This window comes from Triplophysa dalaica, chromosome 12 (assembly GCF_015846415.1).
Source record: "Triplophysa dalaica isolate WHDGS20190420 chromosome 12, ASM1584641v1, whole genome shotgun sequence".
Taxonomy (NCBI): Eukaryota; Metazoa; Chordata; class Actinopteri; order Cypriniformes; family Nemacheilidae; genus Triplophysa; species Triplophysa dalaica.
Window position 1 is genome coordinate 12,065,940 of NC_079553.1, and position 22,274 is coordinate 12,088,213.

General features: G+C 36.6%; 1 protein-coding gene across 2 annotated transcripts in view; it reads left to right on the plus strand.

The window, feature by feature from the left end:
* Nucleotides 1-89: 89 nt before the first annotated feature.
* The window catches only part of LOC130432929 (carboxypeptidase Q-like), a 38,834-nt gene continuing 16,649 nt past the window's right edge, over nt 90-22,274 (plus strand). Inside the window, exons 1-4 of one of the 2 annotated variants that reach the window (XM_056762540.1) lie at nt 90-1,017; nt 1,451-1,895; nt 1,977-2,184; nt 3,315-3,522. In XM_056762540.1, the coding sequence (XP_056618518.1) occupies nt 967-1,017; nt 1,451-1,895; nt 1,977-2,184; nt 3,315-3,522 (912 nt within the window). In that variant the 5' untranslated portion in view covers nt 90-966. The remainder of the gene's footprint in view (nt 1,018-1,450; nt 1,896-1,976; nt 2,185-3,314; nt 3,523-22,274) is intronic. The other variant, XM_056762541.1, reaches the window with a different exon arrangement.

Sequence of the window (22,274 nt, forward strand, 5' to 3'; positions counted from 1 at the left end):
TATTCTTGTTCATTCCATCACTCTGTGTATGCATGCCTGCATGATAAATCACCACACGAATGGCAATTGTCTCTCAACTCACTCTCCAGATCATCGAACACAAGCTATAGTGGAAATGTAACACCTTTGAAGAAGATTGCTCTGGGATTTGTTCTTAGATGTTAGAGCTGTGACAGGAAAGTGTACTGAACGCGCAAGATGCCACATAAAACTGTTTCTGGATCTCACACGTAGTTGTCACGACACCAGCATACAGACAGTCTAACTCGATGTATGCATGAATATACATACAAAACATATAGATGCATATTCTATTTCAGACGTTTCTGTAAGAAAGATTAAGTCAGAAATGTCTTAAAATGCAAAAAAATGCATTGGAATTTAACATTATTACAAATTGAATACAGTTGTATGCTGTAAAAAAGTCTGTAAAAACAATAATATTCCGGCAGCCTGGGTATCAAAAAATACGGTAAATAACAGTTTTTGTGAAGTAAAATGAGATATTATTTTACACCCAACTTGTATAATCTATTTCTGTAATTTGACTTTTTTACCACATTTGATGTAGAAATGTGTAGAATAATTTTTACGGTGTATCCTCTTTAAATATGTATTTTTTAATAATTTTACTGAAATATTTAGTCATGACTTAATTTAATTTGTAAATACACTAGTTTTGATGTTATTTTTTAGAAATATATTAGTATGAATGGCATGGATGTAAAAATCTAAAAGACTAAATTTCTAATTAAATCTTAATGAACGTATTTGAGATAGCAAACAGATTTTAATCTTTATAACACTTCAAATACTTAGGTCACACATAGCAAAAAATTGGATCCTGCATTTCATTTAATGTTCAAAGTTCAATGTTCAACGATTATTGTCAAAGTCCTCTCATGCTATTATAAAAGCGTTTGGTCGTATGTCCCTTTGCGCGTGCCGTAGGCACATGAGCGCCGGATGTTTTCAAGGTTCGTAAATTACAGTTTTTTTTCCGTGTCAAACATGCCGGTAAATATCACTTATTTTAATCATACATGCAGTAGCTTTCATAACCTTTCCTGACATCTGAAAGTTAAATCTTTCCTTCCGTTTTATATATATTTTTACAAATATCAAGCAGTTTGGTGTTTTAATAAACTGGGTGTTTTGTTTTGGATTGATAATATGGGATTATTATTGATACATTACATGTGAATTTTTGAATAAATTACGTTTACTTAAACAGATGTTTTCGTATCGACTCTAATATCTTTGCTCTAAAGGACACAAGTTAGATGAAAAATCTACTTTATAAAACAATCCAGGAAGTAACTAATAACTAGTTGAACTGCATTTCAGAGGAAAGACTTTTTGAGAGAATAATTCTAAGGAATGTATGAATGGGAAATTATTTCTCTATAAATGCAGAGGACTTTAAATTTATTTCTCACATGCTTTTCAGATGACTGGAAATAAAAGTAAAGGACACAACTTTATCCAGGCACTGCTTCTCCTTCTCACCTGTTTGCAACAGTGCCAGTCCAGTCCTCACCGTCACAACAGCGAACCCATTTTAGGGGTATTCAAAGAGATTTCAAAGTACTCTGACATAGCTCAACAAATAATAGATCTCGCAGTATATGGCAAAGCCCAGAATCGCTCCTACGAGAGACTGGCCTTGTTCACTGACACTATAGGAAACAGAGTCAGTGGTTCAAAGAACCTGGACCTGGCCATCAAATACATGTACAATGCTTTGACAAAAGATGGCCTAGTGAATGTACATCTAGAACCGGTGAAGATCCCTCACTGGGTGCGAGGGAAAGAGAGCGCTGTAATGCTTCAACCGAGAAACCACACTCTAGCTATACTGGGACTGGGCAGTAGTGTAGGAACTCCACCAGGAGGTAAGTAAGTGCAGGCTGTCTTGTAATACATCTGAACCTTTAAAAACCTGCATATACCACAGGTTTCTGTTCTTCCGACAGGCATAGAGGCTGAAGTATTGGTGGTGGAGTCTTTTGAAGAGCTGAAGAAGAGGGCGAGCGAGGCTAAAGGGAAAATCGTAGTGTATAATCAGCCATTTGTAAGCTATGGGGAGACTGTAGCTTATAGGGCATCAGGGGCCTCAGAAGCAGCAAAAGTTGGAGCCGTGGCGTCCCTCATTCGTTCAGTAACTCCACTCTCCATCAACAGGTTAGAAACGCTGGTTGAAATGTCATGATTTACTTTGGGATAGTTCACCAAAAAGAAAAATTCTGTCATCATTTACTCACACTCCAGTTGTTCTAGATCTGTTTAAATTGTTCTGCTGAACACAAAGAAAGATATAAGGAAGAATGTTCATAACCAAACAGTTCTGGGGCACTATTGACTATTGACATTGACAGTTTTCTTTCCTGTATTCTTCAAAGAATCTTTTTTTGTGTTCAACAGAACAGAGACATTTACAAAGTAATTTTTCCTATTGTGGCCCAGAACTTTTCCCTTACAAACATTCTTCTAAATATCTTTCTCTGTGTTCATCAAAACAATGAAATATATACAGTTCGGAACAACTAGAGGGTGAGTTAATGATGACAAGAATTTTCATTTTGAGGGTGAACTGACCCTTTTAGTTTTAAAAGACCCTGCACCTTTTTGTCTTAGATGTGAACTCAAATGACAATGACAAAATAAACCAATAGCATATAGAATGGACTAAAATTTACTTAATAAAACAGTGTTTGGGTCTGTGGGACATTTTGTTAACTTGTGTAATAATATTTTATGTAATATTTATTGAACAGAAACATGTTTTCACCCATATCATAGATTGCTATTTGTAAATACACTTATATTATAATAGCACAAAATAGCATTTTTTTAATAAATTTGGTTTAACCAGAGGTATAAGACAATTATAAACAAATATGATGTCTATGTTGCTTTGTTAAATAGAGAATGTGTACAAATTTTTAACAAACTTCTGCTTTCCATATATTTAATGTGGATCCAATAGACCTGCAAACATTGACTGAGTAACAATCACAAAAACACATTACACGATTAATATATTTAATACCACATTTCATCTTGTGGTAAATGGACCAAAGATATTAATCATTTATCTACTCTTCATTCTGTCAAATAAAATGCTCTCCAGAAATATCATTTCTGTAACAGACCGTGGTCTGGGGGGTTGTCTTAAAGACCACATGACAGTTTTCTTGACATATATTCAATACTGAAACAATAAGATTTGCTTTTTTTGAAGACAGGTGGCATATGTATTTATAACTGCAGTATGCTGTGTTTTTTACTCAGAGTTGTTTTGTTGTTTTCAGCCCTCACACGGGCTGGCAGTGGTACCAGCCTGGAGTTGCTCAGATCCCCACTGCCTGCATTACCATCGAGGATGCTCAGATGATGGGCAGGATGGCCCACAGAGGCCAGAGGATTGTAGTGCGTTTGACTATGGGGGCTCAGACACTGCCAGATGTTGACTCATTCAATACTGTGGCTGAAATCAGAGGCAGTAAACATCCCGAACAGGTTAGTGGCTCTACATAAACCTCATTGTACTGTAATAGCAGACCTATGTATTGTAAGGAACTTCGGTAATATATTACATTTTCAAATGAAATAGAATATTTAAAGAGTAAATATTTTGAGATTTTTAAGGTCATTCTTTGGTTTATGAAATGTCCAACAACATGTTTACGTACATACACGGTGTAAACACACTTTCATTTTCTAATAATAGGCAGTTTTCATTACCTTACTTCTTGACTTACTCTCAAATCTGTAATCCCCTCCTTTCTGTCACCCTACTCTGATCTGATTTGTAAAATGGTCTAGTCTGCTGTGATTGGTCTACCCCCTGCAGTATCGCAAATAGAACGTAGGCGGGCATTACACGGAGTGCTGCAAATCTGACCCGGAACTGAAATTAGTTCGTCAGATGACTCATTCGCGTGATTCGGAGTCGACTCCTTTTTTCCCAAGCCAATATCTTTGTTATTCGTTCACATTCGGCTTTACAACTTGCCGGACTGCTTACATTCACAAAACAAGAATTTTAAGGACATTGTAATATTTACTCTTGTCCTGTTGAATAATGCACAATAAGACATCATTTGTATTAAGAAAATTAAATTGGGTCCATTTTGATTTACTGCTTACTATAAAATACTGTTTACTGCTTTTTTACATACATGATATGGGTTTGCATTTTTTTTAAAGATCATGCTACATTTTTCTAAGGAAGTCTGGTGAAAAACATCAGTTTTTTTTAACAGGTATTCCTACAATTCTCAATATTTATGATATAGTGTTGATTGATACAATGTGTGCTATCTACATAAGTTAAAAGCGAGAACGAATGCGCTTGTCTTTGTTAGATTCCCCTCCAGACAGTCGTTTTCTGTGACATCACAGTGGATGCTCGACGGCGCTCATTTTGTGCTGCGCGATGGTCATTTATACATGTTTGTCGTGCAGCTCCCAGCAGGACATCAGGGAACCAATTACAGAGATCTGCTTGTTGTTGCCCTTGTAATGCTGAATACTGGTGGATATAGTAAGCAGTCTGCTTCCAAACCAGAGGAACTTAGTATTTTCTGCCTCAGCCCCAATTATACAAAATACTTCTGAGGTGGTCAGCTGACGCTGTGGCCCCTACGATTTACCATCACACATCTGTCCAGTATTCACTGCCAGCTTATATCTAATTAGAGACTTGTTAAGGAAAGTCTTCCACTCCTGTTAATGCGCAGGTCCATCCATCAGTCGCATAGATATGCAGTGCATTATATTTTCAGCAGTCTTTCCTCTTAATGTCTTCTGTGGGAGGTTGTGGAAAGTGTGATTAAATGTGAAGGGAGAAGAAACCTTTCTGCAGTCTTAAATTTTAATAGACGTGTTCAGCTTGAGTGGTCTGTTATCCCTTGAACTGGGAGAAACAGCCACATTCACTCTTAGAAACTGATACATGGCCTCAAATATGGGATGAATATTACGGAATCATTTAAAAATGTGTCTGGGTCCTAAAATAGAAAAGCATTTTTTCTTTAGCGTTGGGCGTGTCAATCATTTGTGGGTTAATGGTTTGTGAAATAAGACAGACCTCATCCAACAAGAAAGATCATTTTTGTCTTTTATTTCGACAAAAATGTCCTTGTATCCCAGCTCATATGAAGATCCTATGTTAAATAACTCCTGAAAATTTGTATTACTTTAATAACACAGTAACATTAAAGCAACACTTTAGAACCTTTGCTCACTGGTTCCCCCATGTGGTTGATAAGTGCAAATGTATTTTAGCAGCGTTGTAAATAATGTCGCTGTATAAGCTTCCCCGTGGGCACTGCAATACACATGAATTTGTTTAAATACGCGGATGGAACCCGGGCATGCAAAAACGATGTTTGGAAACCACGTCGCTGGCACTCTTCCGCAGGCAGGGGATGGGCGAGGATGTATACCGACCCGAACACAGAACTTAAAGAGTGTGCTTGTAGCCGCTATGAGGCTGCTCCGGTAGCAACGGGAGTAGAATTTGTCCGGTTAAGAGTTGTTCTGACACGTCAAATTTTTTATAGCCGTTATGTAAACAATTCATTTATTTGGTCTATTTTTACATTCATTTGTATTTATATATTTGTATTTATTTTTATACATTTTATTCGTATGCATTCGTTTCTTGTTTATACATGTTGTTTCCAAAGTCACTGAGTAAGCTAGTTAAATATTCTTGATCTCAGTATTAGCCAATAGAATCGTAAATAAGATTTTTGTCCTAATCAAGCAGCCCTGTTTAAATTGTAATCATATGTTATGGTAGTGTTACATTGCCTGATGATTCTGCTTTAAATAAAATTATCATTGAATAACAGTAATGTAATGTACTATAATAAATATCTAAAAAACATCTAATGAGAAGCTCTATTAAGAAAAAGGAAAACTATCTGAGAAAAAGAAAAGTTAAACGTCTACATGCCTTACTAATGGAAATTTTTGGAGGAAAATCTGCTAGTTGTAATGAAGAGAATAAAAATACAGAGTATGCAGTGTCATGAACAATAGAGAACCCCAAAAGGGAAGATCTACCAGGAAAATAAATAGCATAATAAGTGAGAAGCTAAAGCTGACTTATGTTGACAACAGTGCTAATGGAATGCGCAACCATAACAGTTATTATTACAGTCCTACAATATCCTAAATATAACGGTTTAATAAAGATTTCACTTTCGTAATATATTCACTGTAATGAGCCTTTTGCACTTTAACAAAGAAGGAGATGACAAAACCATATGGGGCCAAAGTTAAATCTCACATATTCCCTCAAAAGAGCACCATACACACACATGCACTCTCAGAAAGCTCAGCTGTTCCTTTCTCATCCTCAGAAGTTCCTCATAATCTCAGCAGAATGGAATGTTGGAGGTTTGCTGACTAAACAGCCTTCGACTGCTTCTTCATTTGGATTTTCAATCATATAATAACCCAATAAAAGGAACATGACCTTTAACTTTGCAAGTTGGCAAAAGTGTATCCCACACACTTCCTCAAATCATATTTAGCGATTAAGTAACAGAAGATGATTTTGGGAAGTTGATTAAGCTGCACTAGATATAGAGCGATAATTCTTAGACTTATGAGTCGGTGTTACGACACTTGCTTTCGGTTGTCTTGGTCAGTGTTTTTCAGCTCACTTTTGGTGATTTAGTGTTTCTGCCTGCGTCTATATTAAGCATTGACGTTTTAATAAACTGAGAGTCATTAGCAGTAATGGTGTAAGCGCTGAGAGCTTATTTCCTGTCTGTCAACTCATCAGGTTGTGAAACTGAATAGCAGGAATGAGCAATAATGTCTTGTGACACACACACAGGTCGATCCCAGCGTGATTTATTATGTGTCATATAGACTTCCATTTGGCATTTTATGTGAGAATTTCCAGCTTTTTTCAACAGTGTTTTACATGTTCATTAATACAGAATTGACAAATAATGACAGGAAAATCAGATTAAGCGTATATTTTCCTTGTTAATAAAGCTCTGGAAAAATTGTGTTGTAGATATATTCATGATCGAAAACCAAATTGAATGTTTTAAAACAGATTTCAGAGGTAAGCATAAGAGTTAAAGAAATTATTCTTCCCCTGTCATGCCACGATATGTTAGATGTGTTTGTTTTTCAACCATATATTTTTGGTTTTGTGTTAGCTTGACGGTTGCTTATGGAGTTAAGAAAGCCAAGGTCATGGGTTCGTACCTCAGGAAGGCATGTATAGATCATTTTATCCCTTTAATATTGTGTTGGTTGCTCTGGATAAAAAAGCCACCTACCTGGCTGATATTTTTGGTAAAAACCTAAACTAGAAAAACAAAAGTATGAATATATCTTCCTTCCGAAGAATATGTTGCCATGTAAAAAAAAATTCATTATTTGGTTGGAAAATTTTGGTTGTCTTTTAAAACTTTGAACTGATGTCCTGACTGGAAGTGCTGTAAAAATCCTTATTGTTGAGCCTCGGATTTATTTATAACTGAGATTAAAAAAATCTCGAAATCAGTATTCACTGCTTACAAAAGACTGAAACAACAGAAGCCTTTAAAAAATGTTGTATAGCAAAGGCCTAGTCCACAAGTACACCGGGTATTTTTATAAACTGAGTTTTTCCATCTTCGTTTAAAAAAAGGACATATACTGTAAATATCAGATTTTATTTATTAATAACCATACCTTTTTTTATGAGGTGATTGTTAGATTGTGTAGGTGTTTATAGCTTCCTGTCTGTCACCAGTCTGGTGTTTGTTCCAGTTCAGCCTGTTGGATTTCACATTGAACCATCTGCAGGAAAGAAGACCACTGATGACGCTGATTGGATTGTGTGTGTGTGTGTGTGTGTGTGTGCGTGTGCGTTTGACACTGAGAGGACAGAGAGTCACAAGTGACAATTTTGTGTGTGTGTGCACGCGTGGGTTGCATAGATTGAAGGCAGGCATAAAGATAGTGTGACAGGTTGTGTGTCCACATGTCTGCCTAATGCCTGGCTGCAGGGGAAACATTTCTACTTGGTATTAAAAAAAGCTCTCCCACATGCTTAGTGTTGCTGCCCACACTACTGGGAGCTTATACCGATTTCTCATTTAAGAAATGAAATTCTTAAAGAGAAACTTCTGGCATTATGAACAAACGTATCGCATACATTACAGCATGCTTAGTATGATGTTAGTCACGTCAGACAAATAGCATCTGTTAATTGACAGCTAACCCTGAATTAACAGGATCTTTCCTTGTTCCCATAGGTCTCAAATACGTATGTGTTTCAGAGGTGTTAGAGCATGTTAATCGACGTCTTGCCGCGTAAAATTTTGCGCCATCTTGGGAGGATGGCTGCTAGTGTGTTCAATGCAGTGTTTTGTTTTTCTTGTTTGATTAGGAAATATAACTATGGTAGGTCGGTCTTGCTGTGTTAAAAACTGTCATTACACAGAGTCGTTCAGAAAAGCCCATGGTTCTTACATTTAGATTTAGATTTAGTCATTTGGCAGACGCTTTTATCCAAAGCGACTTACCGGACACTTATTACAGGGAAAATCCCCCTGGAGCAACATGGAGTAAAGTGTCTTGCTCAAGGACACACCAGCAACCTTTGATTTACCAGTTCAGTGGTTTAACCCACTAGACCACCATCTTCTTCCACTTTCGATTTCTCCAAATATAAAACAAAACAAGTAACAGTAGATATCAAAACAATAATAGCAGTGGAGTATTATCCTCCCAAGATGGTGGCGCCACTGCAACAAGCAACATAGGGCGTGACGTCAGCTTAACATTCTCTATATACCTGTATTGGCAATAACCATGATATTAATAACCGTGATTATTAATCATGTGTTAACACTACACGTATACTCTAAAAAACACACGGCTGCTGGGTAAATATAGGACAGAACACATTTGGGGTTAAACTAACCCAAGAAATTAGATTATTTATTTTAACCCAGGAATTGTTTTTTTTTTTGACAAAAATGCTGGGTTCCTTTGATTTCATAAAATTATTTTCAAATGTTTTTTTTATATTCCTTTTTAAATAATATTTTAAAATTTAATGAAACACATGATAAACAAATGATCAACATTGTATTAGCTTTATTTTTCTATTTTATTTTGTACATTATACACAAGTCATAAACTTCAAATGATTCCGGCAACATATGGGCAAAAATAAGTCAAAAGTCATCTGTTCAAAGTTCAATCAAAAATATAAAGTTATGAAACTAAACTTTGCCCTCAAAAACGATTTGCAAAAAAAAGAATTAGGAAACCAAATATTGACTGTTAGATATATGCCCAAAATTAATAAAATTTCAAAACTAGCTTAACTGCTAACGTTACAGATATCAGAGCACCCGGTGGTTCACTGAAGCCCACGTCTCCGAAAACATCCAAGCTGTGTTAGTTTTTGGAGGATCTATTGATAGAAATGCAATAAAATTTACACAACTAAGTCTTCCGAGGTGTATAAAGAGCTGACACAGTGAAGCGTTAAGATTTTCTTACCGTAGAACGAGCTATTTCTGCACCACGTGCATAAATTCAACTCTCTACGAAAATGACCCAGAGTATAACCCAGAGTTCGGGTTACACAGAACTACCAAAAACAACCCAGGACTGATAAAATAACCCCCAAAAATAACCCAAATTGCTCAACCTAGCATTTGGGTAGAAAAAATAATCCAGGATTTTTTAGAGTGTATAATAATGCAAATAATCCAGTTTCATTATCTGGTTGATATTTATGTTGATGTACGTTGATTTACCGCAGTAGGTGGTTGTCATGATGCACCAGTTTAGCATTTTACCATAAGAGCCACAATAGATAGAAGCTAACTCTCTGTATACCTCAATTTGTATTTTGAGTGTGAGTCATTGACCAAAAAAAGAGAAACTAAAAAAACAATATAATGAAACATGATTTTGACCTTTAGACCACTTAGAAAGATCTTAATAATGCTGGTCAAACGTTGGTCTAGTTTTTTAACATTACACATTTGAATTAAATACAACCCCAAAAAAATGTATAACTGAATCAAAATTTTAAACAAATATTTTTACATTTTAATTTATACAGACACGGAAGAAGTTAGGAGACTGTTCCAGCATTGTCCATTCCAGTCCAGTGTTTTTTTTAATTCTACAAAATCAAACCTCACGAGTGACACACAGCATTGTGAAAGACTGACGGCATGACAAGACACATGAAAATTATGATACAAATCTAAATTGCCACATCATTTTTTTTCCTTAATCCATGTATGTTAACTTCGGTGTAATTTAGCTCTGAAAAAATACAGTGCATCTTTTCTGTTATTTTCACCTGTTATCCAGTTTTCACTTTCTGCGAATAAATACATATAAAAACAATTTTTATTTGAAATTTGGGGAAAATATTCACAGAATGAAAAAAGAAAGTATATTTTTACTTAATCATATACTTATTATAGTAAATTTAGAAAAAAATACAAAATAAAATAAAAGTGGTCTATAAAGCAATAATGTTATTATTTAAAACGTCATATATATTACAGTAAGATTGTTATTGTGAATTCTCTTGTCCACCATAAACATATAGGGAAAATCTGACCAACATCAACCAATGTTTGTGTTTATTTATAAGATAAAAAAATATTCTAAAAAAATATCTTTGGTGTTTCTGTTACCAGCAGTGCATGCAAACAGATAATGGCATTTGCTCAAATATAGATTTAACCCCAACTTCTCCATCCTTTCACGTAGAAACACCCTAGCAATGTGACAGGGGTTTTTGCTTGAGAAAGTATAACTTCGATTTTCCCCTGTGTAGTTCCTCATCCAACACTTTAACAACACGTTACATCACAACACATTCATCAGTCAGATGTCTGGGTTTTCTCGCAGTGATGCATGTATCATTTCCGATTTGCTTCATCAGAGTGGATCACTGTGGCTGAAAAGTTTGGCAGTCATGTTGTTATACTGTATTGTTGTGTAGGATGTTTCCTGAGGTTACTGCGTGTCACGGTCCATTCTGTATTAATGAGCTTTGATGCATTACACAGCATTCCTTTGTGCTGTACTGCACTGTGCTGTGTCACAATGTTGTGTTTTGCTGGACGGGGTGTAGCCTGTCCTGTCTGCGGTAATTGCACATCCAGTGTCATCCACCCCCACAGTGGCAAAGCTGGAACAGGCCTGAGAAGGGAGCTAGTTTATTAAATAATGCCCATGGCTTGCCTGGCTGAAGTAGAACAAATACATCCAGATCATGGGAACCTCAAGTAACCCTTATCTGTAGTCTCAACCCCATACGGATCAGCTATAGTTTGTTCTCTGACTGCACTCGAAACTGGAAAATATATTTTCGATTTAACAAACTCTAATCTGATTGGCTTTATGCAACTACCAGGAATAAGAGCACTCCAATTATTTTTTCATCATTGCATTAGTTTGGTCTTAGTCTCTCGTTGCCAGACCCAAGAGGCCAATTGACTGACATCTAAACCATCCAATCACGTTTTGTTTTGTGCTGCGTCATGTTTAGAGGCGTGGAATGTCCCTGCAGTAACAAACCGGTGTACATTCACAAAAGTGTCAAAAGTTAACTTCAGTTTATGCCATTACCCTTAGACAGACCCTCAGGATCAGACAGCTTCGTGTTGTTTCCAGGCGGACCGTTAAAGAACGTGACACGCACGTTTCCCGGAAATCCTGTGAAATTCATCCAATCAGATGACGACTTTGAACGTGTTGAAGTGTTTCCAGAAAAGTGTGATTTATGCATCAGACGTTTAGCCAACGGTCCGTGGGCGTGACATATGAGGCTAAAACTAGTTTTGTCTTTGACTAATCCAAACTTGTTTAAATTCTAATCAGATTGATGATTTAAATCGACATTGGTCTATTATTGTGTTATAATCCTGCCCCTAATTTAACTGTGTCTGGTTGCTTCACATGTCGATCAGACATCCTGAAAAAAAGACATCCTGAAAACCAGACCTTCAGATCTGGTTTGTGATACTGTTGATAGGCTTGGTACCAACAAGTTAATGAAAAGATCTGATAGGCATGTGTAACATAGTTGAATTTGACTGCAATCCTGAAAAAGACGAACTGAATTCCCCTTATTTGTGAACATCGCATTTAAAATTAGAACGCTTTCAACTCCCCAGAAAGTAGAAGTGGTCACCGCTGAAGAAATCATAACACATCAAATCTGTTTGCTCTACTTTCAGTATCCTAATAATCTCAGCAATGCACATGTGAGTGTGTTTTCACTGCTTTAATTTTTTCTCTTTGTTTGATTTCTTCCTCCCTCTGTTTTTGATCTCTTTGTAAGACAGCAGATGGTGTCTATTCTTGTGGCTGATATATTTCCCAGAAATAACCTTGGAAAGTATCTTCATCACCATCATTATCAACATCAACTGTATAGAAGGAAAACACATTTGTCTGAAGAAAACATCTAAGATCTACATGTAACAGCATCCGACTCCATTGAGTCTCATACAGAGCTTTGAAAAACGTTTTAAATGTAGTTCTGAAATTAAAGATGAGGTTCAGTATCAAACACGAAATCTGTTACTTCAAAAGTCCAATTAATTCAGTTTCTCGGTAAGACAAACCCCTTAAGATTGGCATGGAGATTTATTTAAGTGAAAAGAATAAAAGTCAATGCTTTAAAAGATATTAGCAAGCCATTTGTAAGAACCTTTTTCAGACCGATTCACATTTATTTTCCCCAATGAATGTTTAACATCTGTTCACCATAGCCGTCGTCAGCATTTTTAAAGAGAAATAAAAGATACATTAAATGTGGCCTTCATGCACGGTTTAAGCTTCTCTAGGAAAAAATATCTGCCAAATAAATATTAATACAGAATCAGCGAGGACTATACTTGCACGTGGAAAGCATTTAAAGCATTTCACGCTGTCATTCTCTAAACACAGATATTCCACCTGGAATTCTTTTTTGTTATTTTGAAATCTTTTATGGGGAAATAAATATTTTTTTGCCATAAAATATAATCAAATGTCCTTGACATAAGGCGGCATGATATTGTTTTCCCCCAAAACAGAAGCAACATTGGGAAGCGTGGATTTGTCCAATACCTGCAATGCACAGTGGCAGGCATCTTGTGGGGTTTACACTGTCATAACCATTCATTTCTCCTGCTCTAGGGGCCAGGCTTCTGCCTTATAAATAATGCATTGAGCTGTGATAAAACCTCGTGACAACCAGAATAGCTGCACCGAATAGAGGTACCGTCGAGGAGAGGGCAGGCACTCGACATCGACTGTGCCTTTGTGAAACAGACTTTCTAACCTTGATTGTGTCCTGTGATTTAAGAACGTGAGGTCAGAATCCAAGTTTTGGTTGCATAAGGAAGCAGACCTCAGATGAGCGAAAGAGTTTTGTTACAGTGTTTTGTTTGTCCCAAGTGTGTGGAAAGTTTAAATTTGAACATATTGTGATAATTAAGCTCACGACACTGTATTCTCAAGCCCAAAATTAATTATTTTAGTTTCATTTTCAAAGCTGGACAGGCTTTATTGGCCCACTTTGATGCATTAAAGTGATAGTTCACCAAAAATTTTAATTCTGTCATCATTTACTCATTTCAAACATGTACGACTTTCTTTCTTCCGCAGAACACAAAAGAAGATATTTTGAAGAATGTTGATAACAGGTCCCCATTCACTTACATCGATTTTGTTTCCATTCATTAGAAGTAAATGGATTCCAGTGCTGTTCGGTTAAAAACTTTCTTCAAAACATCTTTTGCTTTCTGTGGAAGAAAGAAAGTAATAAAGGTTTGAAATGACAAGAGGGTGAGTAAATGAGGACAGAAATTTCATTTTTAGTCACTTTAAGTAGTGAAATGCAACTTTCTGGCAGCGTTTGTCCAGGTCTAGGACAACCTGTACAAGATACCTATTAATACACCACCAGTCAAAAGTTTAGGATCACTCTTTATTCATATTTTCATATTTATATAATAATAAACCCATCAAAACCATGAAATAACACAAATGTAGCTGTGGGAATTATGATGTTATTAAAAGCATCCAAAATAATAAACTCCGTTATAGTTTAGCATCTTTAAAGTAGCTACCCTTTGACTAGAATCGTACACTTCGCATTTTATAATCTAGCTTCTTGAGGTTTCAACCTGGGAAGCTTTTTAAACAGTACTGAAGGAATTTCAATCTATGATGGACTCTCATTGAATGCATTCTATATATCGCTTTGTGTAAATATTCCATTTCAAAAATATTTTTTCTTTAACAAAAATTATGTTTTCTAATAAAATACATTAATGTGTTGGCACAATTATATTTTTGTGTACAAAAGTGATTTCAAACATTGAAACACACACCGTCAATTTAATAGATTTTTAAGATTATGAGAAACATTTTTTTCAAGTGATCCTAAACATTTGACCGGTAGTGTAGGTAATTATTCACATTTTTGTCTGATTCCAGACTCTTCAGTTGATAAAATGATTGATCCGTTATATTAAAGAAAGGTAATGATGTGAAAAGGCCTCTATGAACTTTACTGCCTTTTAAACTGAAAACTCACAGTTTTATAGAAGTCTGAATGTGTATTGGAGTCATTCAAGCGTTCCCAAAAACGAGTTTAGCCATTGCCCATTTGCGGACCCGGTCTATTCAAATGGGGGTCACGGCGTGTCCAGACTTCAGCATTTCCACAATTCATAAATCTGTCTTTTTCGTCACAATAACTTCTACGTTTCTCGTTCTCATAACTAATGAAGCAATGAGGATAACAAATATCATTTCCTCTTCTTTATTTGGCTTTCCACTTCCTTGGCCTGTTGTTTTTGTCTCCTAATTCACTCTGTCCATCATCTCGCCCGCCTCTTTCCGCTTTGAGCCCATCAGCTAAACCTAAGGTCCCAGAATGAGGTTGGGATGTTTATATCCTCTGATAACACTGGAGTGGATTTAACCACCTCAGGGTCGGCTGTTTGTTTTTTCTGGCCTGTGATGTATGATGGAATTCCAGTGGGGAATACCAGAGTTTATACTGCTGTCCACAATCCATCAGTACCAGGATGACAGGAGGCCGCAGCGCTAGGACCCTTGGGGTTTACAAAGGACCGCTTTGGCTTTTGAACTCTGCACATTTTAAATGGGAGGGAGCGCTCACGTTACTTATAGGTTTACAGTACAATGGACTCTCATGACTGAATGTTTCTGTTTTCCTTTGCCTAAAGTTGTAGTATTCCCTCCAAACAAATTTTGTGGCAGAGAATCATTACTTTCAAAGTGTCATGAGGTGTTATATTCATATTCAAAATAACAGATGCTAGCACTGTAACATGCAAGTCACACACACCTACACAGTTTGTCTTCTACCAAATTAATGAATTAAGGATCAATGCATACGCATTTACATCAGATGTTTTTTTTTAAGGTTGCTAAATAAAGTTTGTTATTTCCAGAACTTAGTGGAAGACCATAATAAATAATAATGCAAATATAATTAGATAATAAATCGTTTTTGATCATTTTCCTGAGCACTTCCTACATCCATTTATGATATAGCAATATCAATTTCCATGTAGGAAAGAAAATCAGGAATGAGATCTCTGTAATACCTTAATTATTTCTCCTACACATCAATGAGATTAGCTGGAGAGAAAAAGAAAACCCAGAAACTCACAAATGTCTTCATTTGAGTTCCAGAAGAGATTTCAACAACATCACAAACTGAGTAGTGAAATGTGTCTGCAATTAAAAGTAAATAGTTTTAAGGATTTTAATATAAAGTTATCAAATTTACTTATTTTACCAATACAATCTAGATACATTTACACATTCATACTGTATTTTGCAATATAATGTACTTTAGTAGTCTCAAATCGATTAATCGCGATTTATCATTTCCAAAATAAACGTTTGTGTTGATATAGCCTAGTACATGTGAGTGGCTTGGATATTTATACTGTATGTTTAATGTATATAAATATAATACACAGTGTATATATAAATGTATAAATGTACACATACAGTATATCACAGAAGTGAGTACACCCCTCACATTTTTGTAAATATTTTATTATATCTTTTCATGTGACAACAGTGAAGAAATGAAACTTTGCTACAATATAAAGTAGTGAGTGAAAAGCTTGTATAATAGTGTAAATTTGCTGTCCCCTCAAAATAACTCAACACACAGCAATTAATGTCTACATCACTGACAACAAAAGTGAGTAACCCTGAGTGAAAATGTCCAAATTGGGCCCAATTAGCCATTTTCCCTCCCAGGTGTCATTTGATTCGTTAGTGTTACAAGGTCTCAGGGGTGAATGGCGAGTAGGTGTGTTAAATTTGGTGTTCAACATGGCACCTCATGGCAAAGAACTCTCTGATGATCTGGAAAAATGAATTGTTGCTCTACATAAAGATGGCCTAGGCTATAAAAAGATTGCCAAGAACCTGAAACTGAGCTGCAGCAAGGTGGCCAAGACCATACAGCGGTTTAACAGGACAGGTTCCACTCAGAACAGGCCTCGCCAGGTAGAAAAAAGACGTGTTCGTGCTCAGTGTCATATCCAGAGGGTGTATTTGGGAATTAGACGTGTGAGTGCTGCCAGCATTGCTGCAGAGGTTGAAGGGGTGAGGGGTCATCCTGTCAGTGCTCAGACCATATGCCGCACACTGCCTCAAACTGGTCTGCATGGCTGTTGCCCAGAAGGTAGCCTCATCTAAAGATGATACACAAGAAAGCCCACAAACAACTGACAACAAGCAGACAAGCAGTTCACTGACAACAAGCAGACTAAGGACATGGATTACATGTCCTGTGGTCTGATGAGACAAAGATAAACGTATTTGGTTAAGATGGTGTCAAGGGTGTGTGGCAGGTGAGGAGTACAAAGACGAGTGTGTCTTGCCTACAGCCAAGCATGGTGGTGGGAGGGTCATGGTCTGGGGCTGCATGAGTGCTGCCGGCACTGGGGAGCCACAATTCATTGGGAACCATGAATGCCAACATGTACTGTGACATACTGAAGCAGAGCATGATCCCCTCCCTTCGGAGACTGGGCCGCAGGGCATTATTTCAACATGATAACGACCTCAAACACAACTCCAAGATGACCAATGCCTTGCTTAACTCTTTTTAAATGCCTTAAAAACGCTTCCCAGCCAAAGACGAGTTATTACGGCAATCAGAGTTTGTACTGTTGTACAGCAGGTGGCGCTATTACACACCTATGGGGAAAAGTACAGAATCCCAGAACCTACGTAGAACGTATATGTTTTAGCGGTTTTTAATGATTGTTCTGAGTGTAATCTGGGCGGAATCTTTGACAAAAAACTTTAATTATCTCAGCTGTTTAATCAAAGTGATGCATTTTTGAAGAAACCTACCCTCATCCACGGAGTGACTAAAAATGAACAAATGAAGATAGAAGAATACGGTTTCTTTTGTTTAAAGGCTGAGACTCTGTTCTTTCATTTGACATATTGTTTGTCCATATATTCTTTACAGAAAATTTGCTGTGAGCCATTAAAGTTGGGTGAAAATGTTTAAAAATGCTGGCGTAGGCTGGCAACTTTTTTTTAAAAAGGCTGGCGGGGAATGAGTTAAGAAGCTGAGGGTAAAGGTGAAGACCTAAACCCTACTTGAGCATCTGTGGGGCATCCTCAAACGGAAGGTGGAGGAGTGCAAGGTCTCTAACATCCACCAGCTCTGTGACGTCATCATGGAGTAGTGGAAGAGGATTGAGTGGCAACCAGTGAAGCTCTGGTGAACTCCATGCCCAAGAGGGTTAAGGCAGTGTTGGAAAAATATGGTGGCCACACAAAATATTGACACTGGGCCCAATTTGGACATTCTCACTTCGGGGTCTACTCACTGTTGTTGTGGGTGTGTGTTGAGTTATTTTGAGGGGACAGCAGATTTACACTTTTATACAATTGTACTCATTACTTTACATTGTACAAGTGTCATTTCTTCTTTGTTGTCACATGAAAGATATAATAAAATATTACTAAAATGTGAGGAGTGCACTCACTTCTGTGAGATACTGTAGATGTGAGATACATAACAAATGTTTATATAAATATATTTAAATATAACTTACATTATGTATAAATATAAATGTATATTCACATATTTATTAAATATAAATATTTTTTATGTGTATATGTTTGTGTATTTATATATAAAGATATAAATATGCATGCCACAAACAAATATTATATAAACACTTATTTTGGAATTGGTTAATCATGATTAAGAGATTTGACATCACTAATTCAAACAACTGGCTTATTTGTTTCTGTTTTTATTAGAGATGCACAGTACTAAATTTCTCCACTGATACCGTTAGCTGATTTTTCTGAGTGATTTTTGCCAATGCCGTTAAGATTATAAAGATTACATTAATATTTCTTAACTTTTTGAATGTTATTAATTCATATACAGACTATTAATATTGAATATTAAACTGGTGATGTTTCTTAACATTTTATATATACAGAGCAAAAATTAATTGCATTTTATGCCCTTATTTGATTGACATAATATGTCTGTCCTGAACAATGGCAGATTTCAAACTATCGGCCCCAAAATTGCATTTATCTACAGATACAGATTATTGGCTGATATATCTGTGCATCTCTAGTTTTTATTTTTCCCCAAAAAAGTTATAAGATAATAAGCAACATTTTATTGTTGCTTATTCGTGACATTGTCCAAATGTTGGACTGCTTGGTGTATATGTCAAAAAAACAATCTGTTTAAGTGTACACATAATAAGTGATGTTATTTCCAGTCTTGGTTTTATCTGTTACCTCACTGGAATTTAGACCTTGCGAGGTATTGTTTTTTGGAGGGGGTGAAACTTGGCTCCATCACCTTTGGCCTAGTTAGCACTGCGGTTTGTGTAAGCTGGGGGCTTTATTCAGCGAACAAACAGAACCTTGAGCTTTGGTGTTTCCTCACAGTCTCATTCAGTGAGCAGTGACACTCCGGTCACAGCCAAAGACATGCACGAAAATACTGATGAATGTTAGCGAGAACCCTCAGTATATAGACCCTTGGAGCGCATTACTCATCAGAGCTAATGAGGGTACTGCACAGGCTCAGTGACAGCCAGTGAGTCACGTTTTCTTTATATACAGTATGTTATCTGTGAAAGAAGGGTATAGACAATGTTCAGATGGCAGATGTGTATAGCAAAACGTTAAGAGGGAATGATTTTATCAAATTTTCTTGTATTTGGCATGTCTTCCTTTTTCAAGGGCAGGTTGTGTTTTCTTTTACATTTTTAAAAGTAAGGATTTTTGTGCTTTTATTGGATATAACAGTATATATCAAGAGGACAGGAAAGTCCTGGGTGGAGAGAGGGGAACAGGATCGACAAAGGACCTCGAGCCTGGAATCGAACTAGGTTTGCCAGAAGCGCGTATACGCTATATACTTGGGCACCGCCCCAAAGGCCATTGGCCCTAACTTTTGTTATACTGGTTAAAAGTCTTTTCACATCTTTCACAATCATTGTATTCGTTCTAAATGTAATGATAGGATGTCCTATCTCCCTGTCAACTTTCCAAAGACCACATTACATTCTATCATTAATCACAAATAAGCTCTTTACATTTATTTGTATTTTATGTGCTATGTATTTTACGTGCTTTGTATTTTATCTCAACGGTGAATGAAACATGAGCTAATTGACATAAAGAGGCTTGGCTTTGTCAAGATTTCTGAAGGGAGGGCGAGGGCGGGATCTTCTCCCTTTTATGCTTTCAAAGCTAGCTTGTTATTGCTAGTCTCTATGAAGCTGCCTAACCTGACATTAGTATTTGCATTATACAAACTGGCCACAAGTTTCTTTTGTAGAAAGAAGGTAAGATGGTCAGTTTCACTTATTTAATTAGTCCCCAGAAATAGTACAGAATCGAGTTTTTTGTATTATTCACAATCCTTAAACATTGGTTTAATTTGTTTATTCAGCCCAGATTTTCAATGTGTTTTCAAACCTTTGGACTCTTCACTGAATGTTTTCTGATTATAAGTATAAAAATCGCATTTAAATTTCTCAGCCATGCTACAGGCAGTAGTGACTCATTAAACAACAAAACATATAATTGCTTGCTTTCGTGTCTATACAATTCATCCAGCCTTGAGGTGTGAAAATATTCAAGGCTAGTTGTGAGCCCTTAGTTTTTCAATAAATACTACGGAAATGTTTGTTTCATGATTTTCTAAACTTGGTCACTAAAACACCAACTACCCCACATACACAGTTATGCATTAGAGTATATTACTGTATATTCTGAATATTCTGAGGTGGATTGAGGAAAGGAAACCAGTGTACGGATGACCTCATATCCTGCAACTAAAAATAACATTTTTAGTTTTGGTTTGGCTTAAAAGATTAAATTCTCCCAAGTGCTCAGTTTAGCAAAAAGCACACAATTCCCACCATCTTTAGTGAATTTTCCATGGCAAAATGAGCGACATTGAGAGAAAAGGGCTCTGTGTTGCGTATGATGTCATTTGGCATAACTCGGACATCATGGAAACTCTAGTTCCTCTCCTGCAATTGGATGCGAGTGAACGAGGACTGCACGTGTTTGATGGTTGGTGGTTTTGGGGCTGAATTTGACAGTTTCAGTGTGTGCCGTCTGCGTCATTATGCAAATCTGTGTATTTGATCAGTCTGTTCTCATTTCTTAAATTCGCAGAGCGACTGAATGACCTGAAACAGTCACTGTTTTTCAGCAGACATGAGGAAACTCAATAATTATTGTGTTTAACTTGATATGGCTTGGATAACTAGATAACTTAAAGGCCCAGTATGTAATTTTTTGAAGGATCTATTGACAGAAATGCAATATAATATACATAACTATGTTTTCAGAGGTGTATAAAGATCTTACATTTAAAAATTATAAATAATGTTTTATTACCTTAAAATGAGCTAGTCCGATCTATATACACCGCAGGTCCCCTTCGCCATGGAATTCGCCATGTTGGTTCTACAGTAGCCCTAAATGGACAAACTGCTCTACAGAGCGTGTTTCCTAAATACATTATCTCCTTTGGCAAAGAGGCAAAAACACTGGCCCTTTAAATTCCTTATATATTTATTTTAAACTTATGTATATGATTTCATTTCGGGTTATGTTGTGTTTTTTTGGCAATGGGGTTGGTTGAGGGTTCCTCTAGATAAGTTAATACCACATGAATTCTGATTGGATTTCTTTAATAGCAAGTTATTATTTCTCTTATTCATTTAAACTAAAGCCTTGTACTGATATGAACTGGACAATTAAAGGACATTTTTTTGGGGGGGTTTAAACACATTCATCTTTAATAATGCTTGCTGTAATCAAAATCAATTGCATTTCACTAATGTACATGCAGTGAAAGTCTTTGGTTGTCCCATGCTTAGCTATTTATGTCTGGCTTTGGGGGAAAATCCAGATTATTGTCTGTGGCATTCAACAGCATGCCACAGATGCTGCTGTTACAATTTAGCTTGTTTAAAATCTGTAAAATTCCTTAAATCTTCCAAAAAGACCCGCTCTGATGTGTTTTGGAGAGTTAAGACTTGATCTGGAATCTGCAGTCGACCGTCAATTCAATACTGTTTCATTTCTGATGGCAAGAACGTTTTGAACATTTTCAGACATTTCATCACTGTCTCTTTGTCTCATTCATTTTGCCTTCATCTGTTTTGCGACCATTTGAATTACACCAAAAAGTCACCAGAAAAGGATCTGTGAATGATTTACTAAGTTTTGAAAGCGCTGGGAAGAACATACAGTTTGTTCTTTTTACAGTGAGTCCTGTCTGTTTGTCTCTCTCATTCTGGTATTGCACTGTACTCTTTTTAGCACACACAATGATGGAGTTCCTGGAAGTGCTGGGGGAGGAGAGAGTCAATGAGAGACAGCGGGTTTGTCTAACCTCTGTCTTTCTGTGTGTCTGTCTGTCCTCAAGTGTATTCACGATGACCTCCCCATAATGCACGTCTCAGTACGGTAAACATTCAGTGTCAGTAAATTAGGCCGTTGTCTGTGTAATTACACATAGCTACACAAATGTTTTCGGACTTTGTGTATGTTTTGCCATCCCCTAGATATCCCTCAGTCTACACAGAGTCTGTCCAAATGAGCTGCCTAGATGTAGGTAAACAGACTTTGGACTGGATGGTGTCAGGGTAGTCAGAATATGAGGACAGCAGTCAGTGGAAAGCATTTTTGTTGAC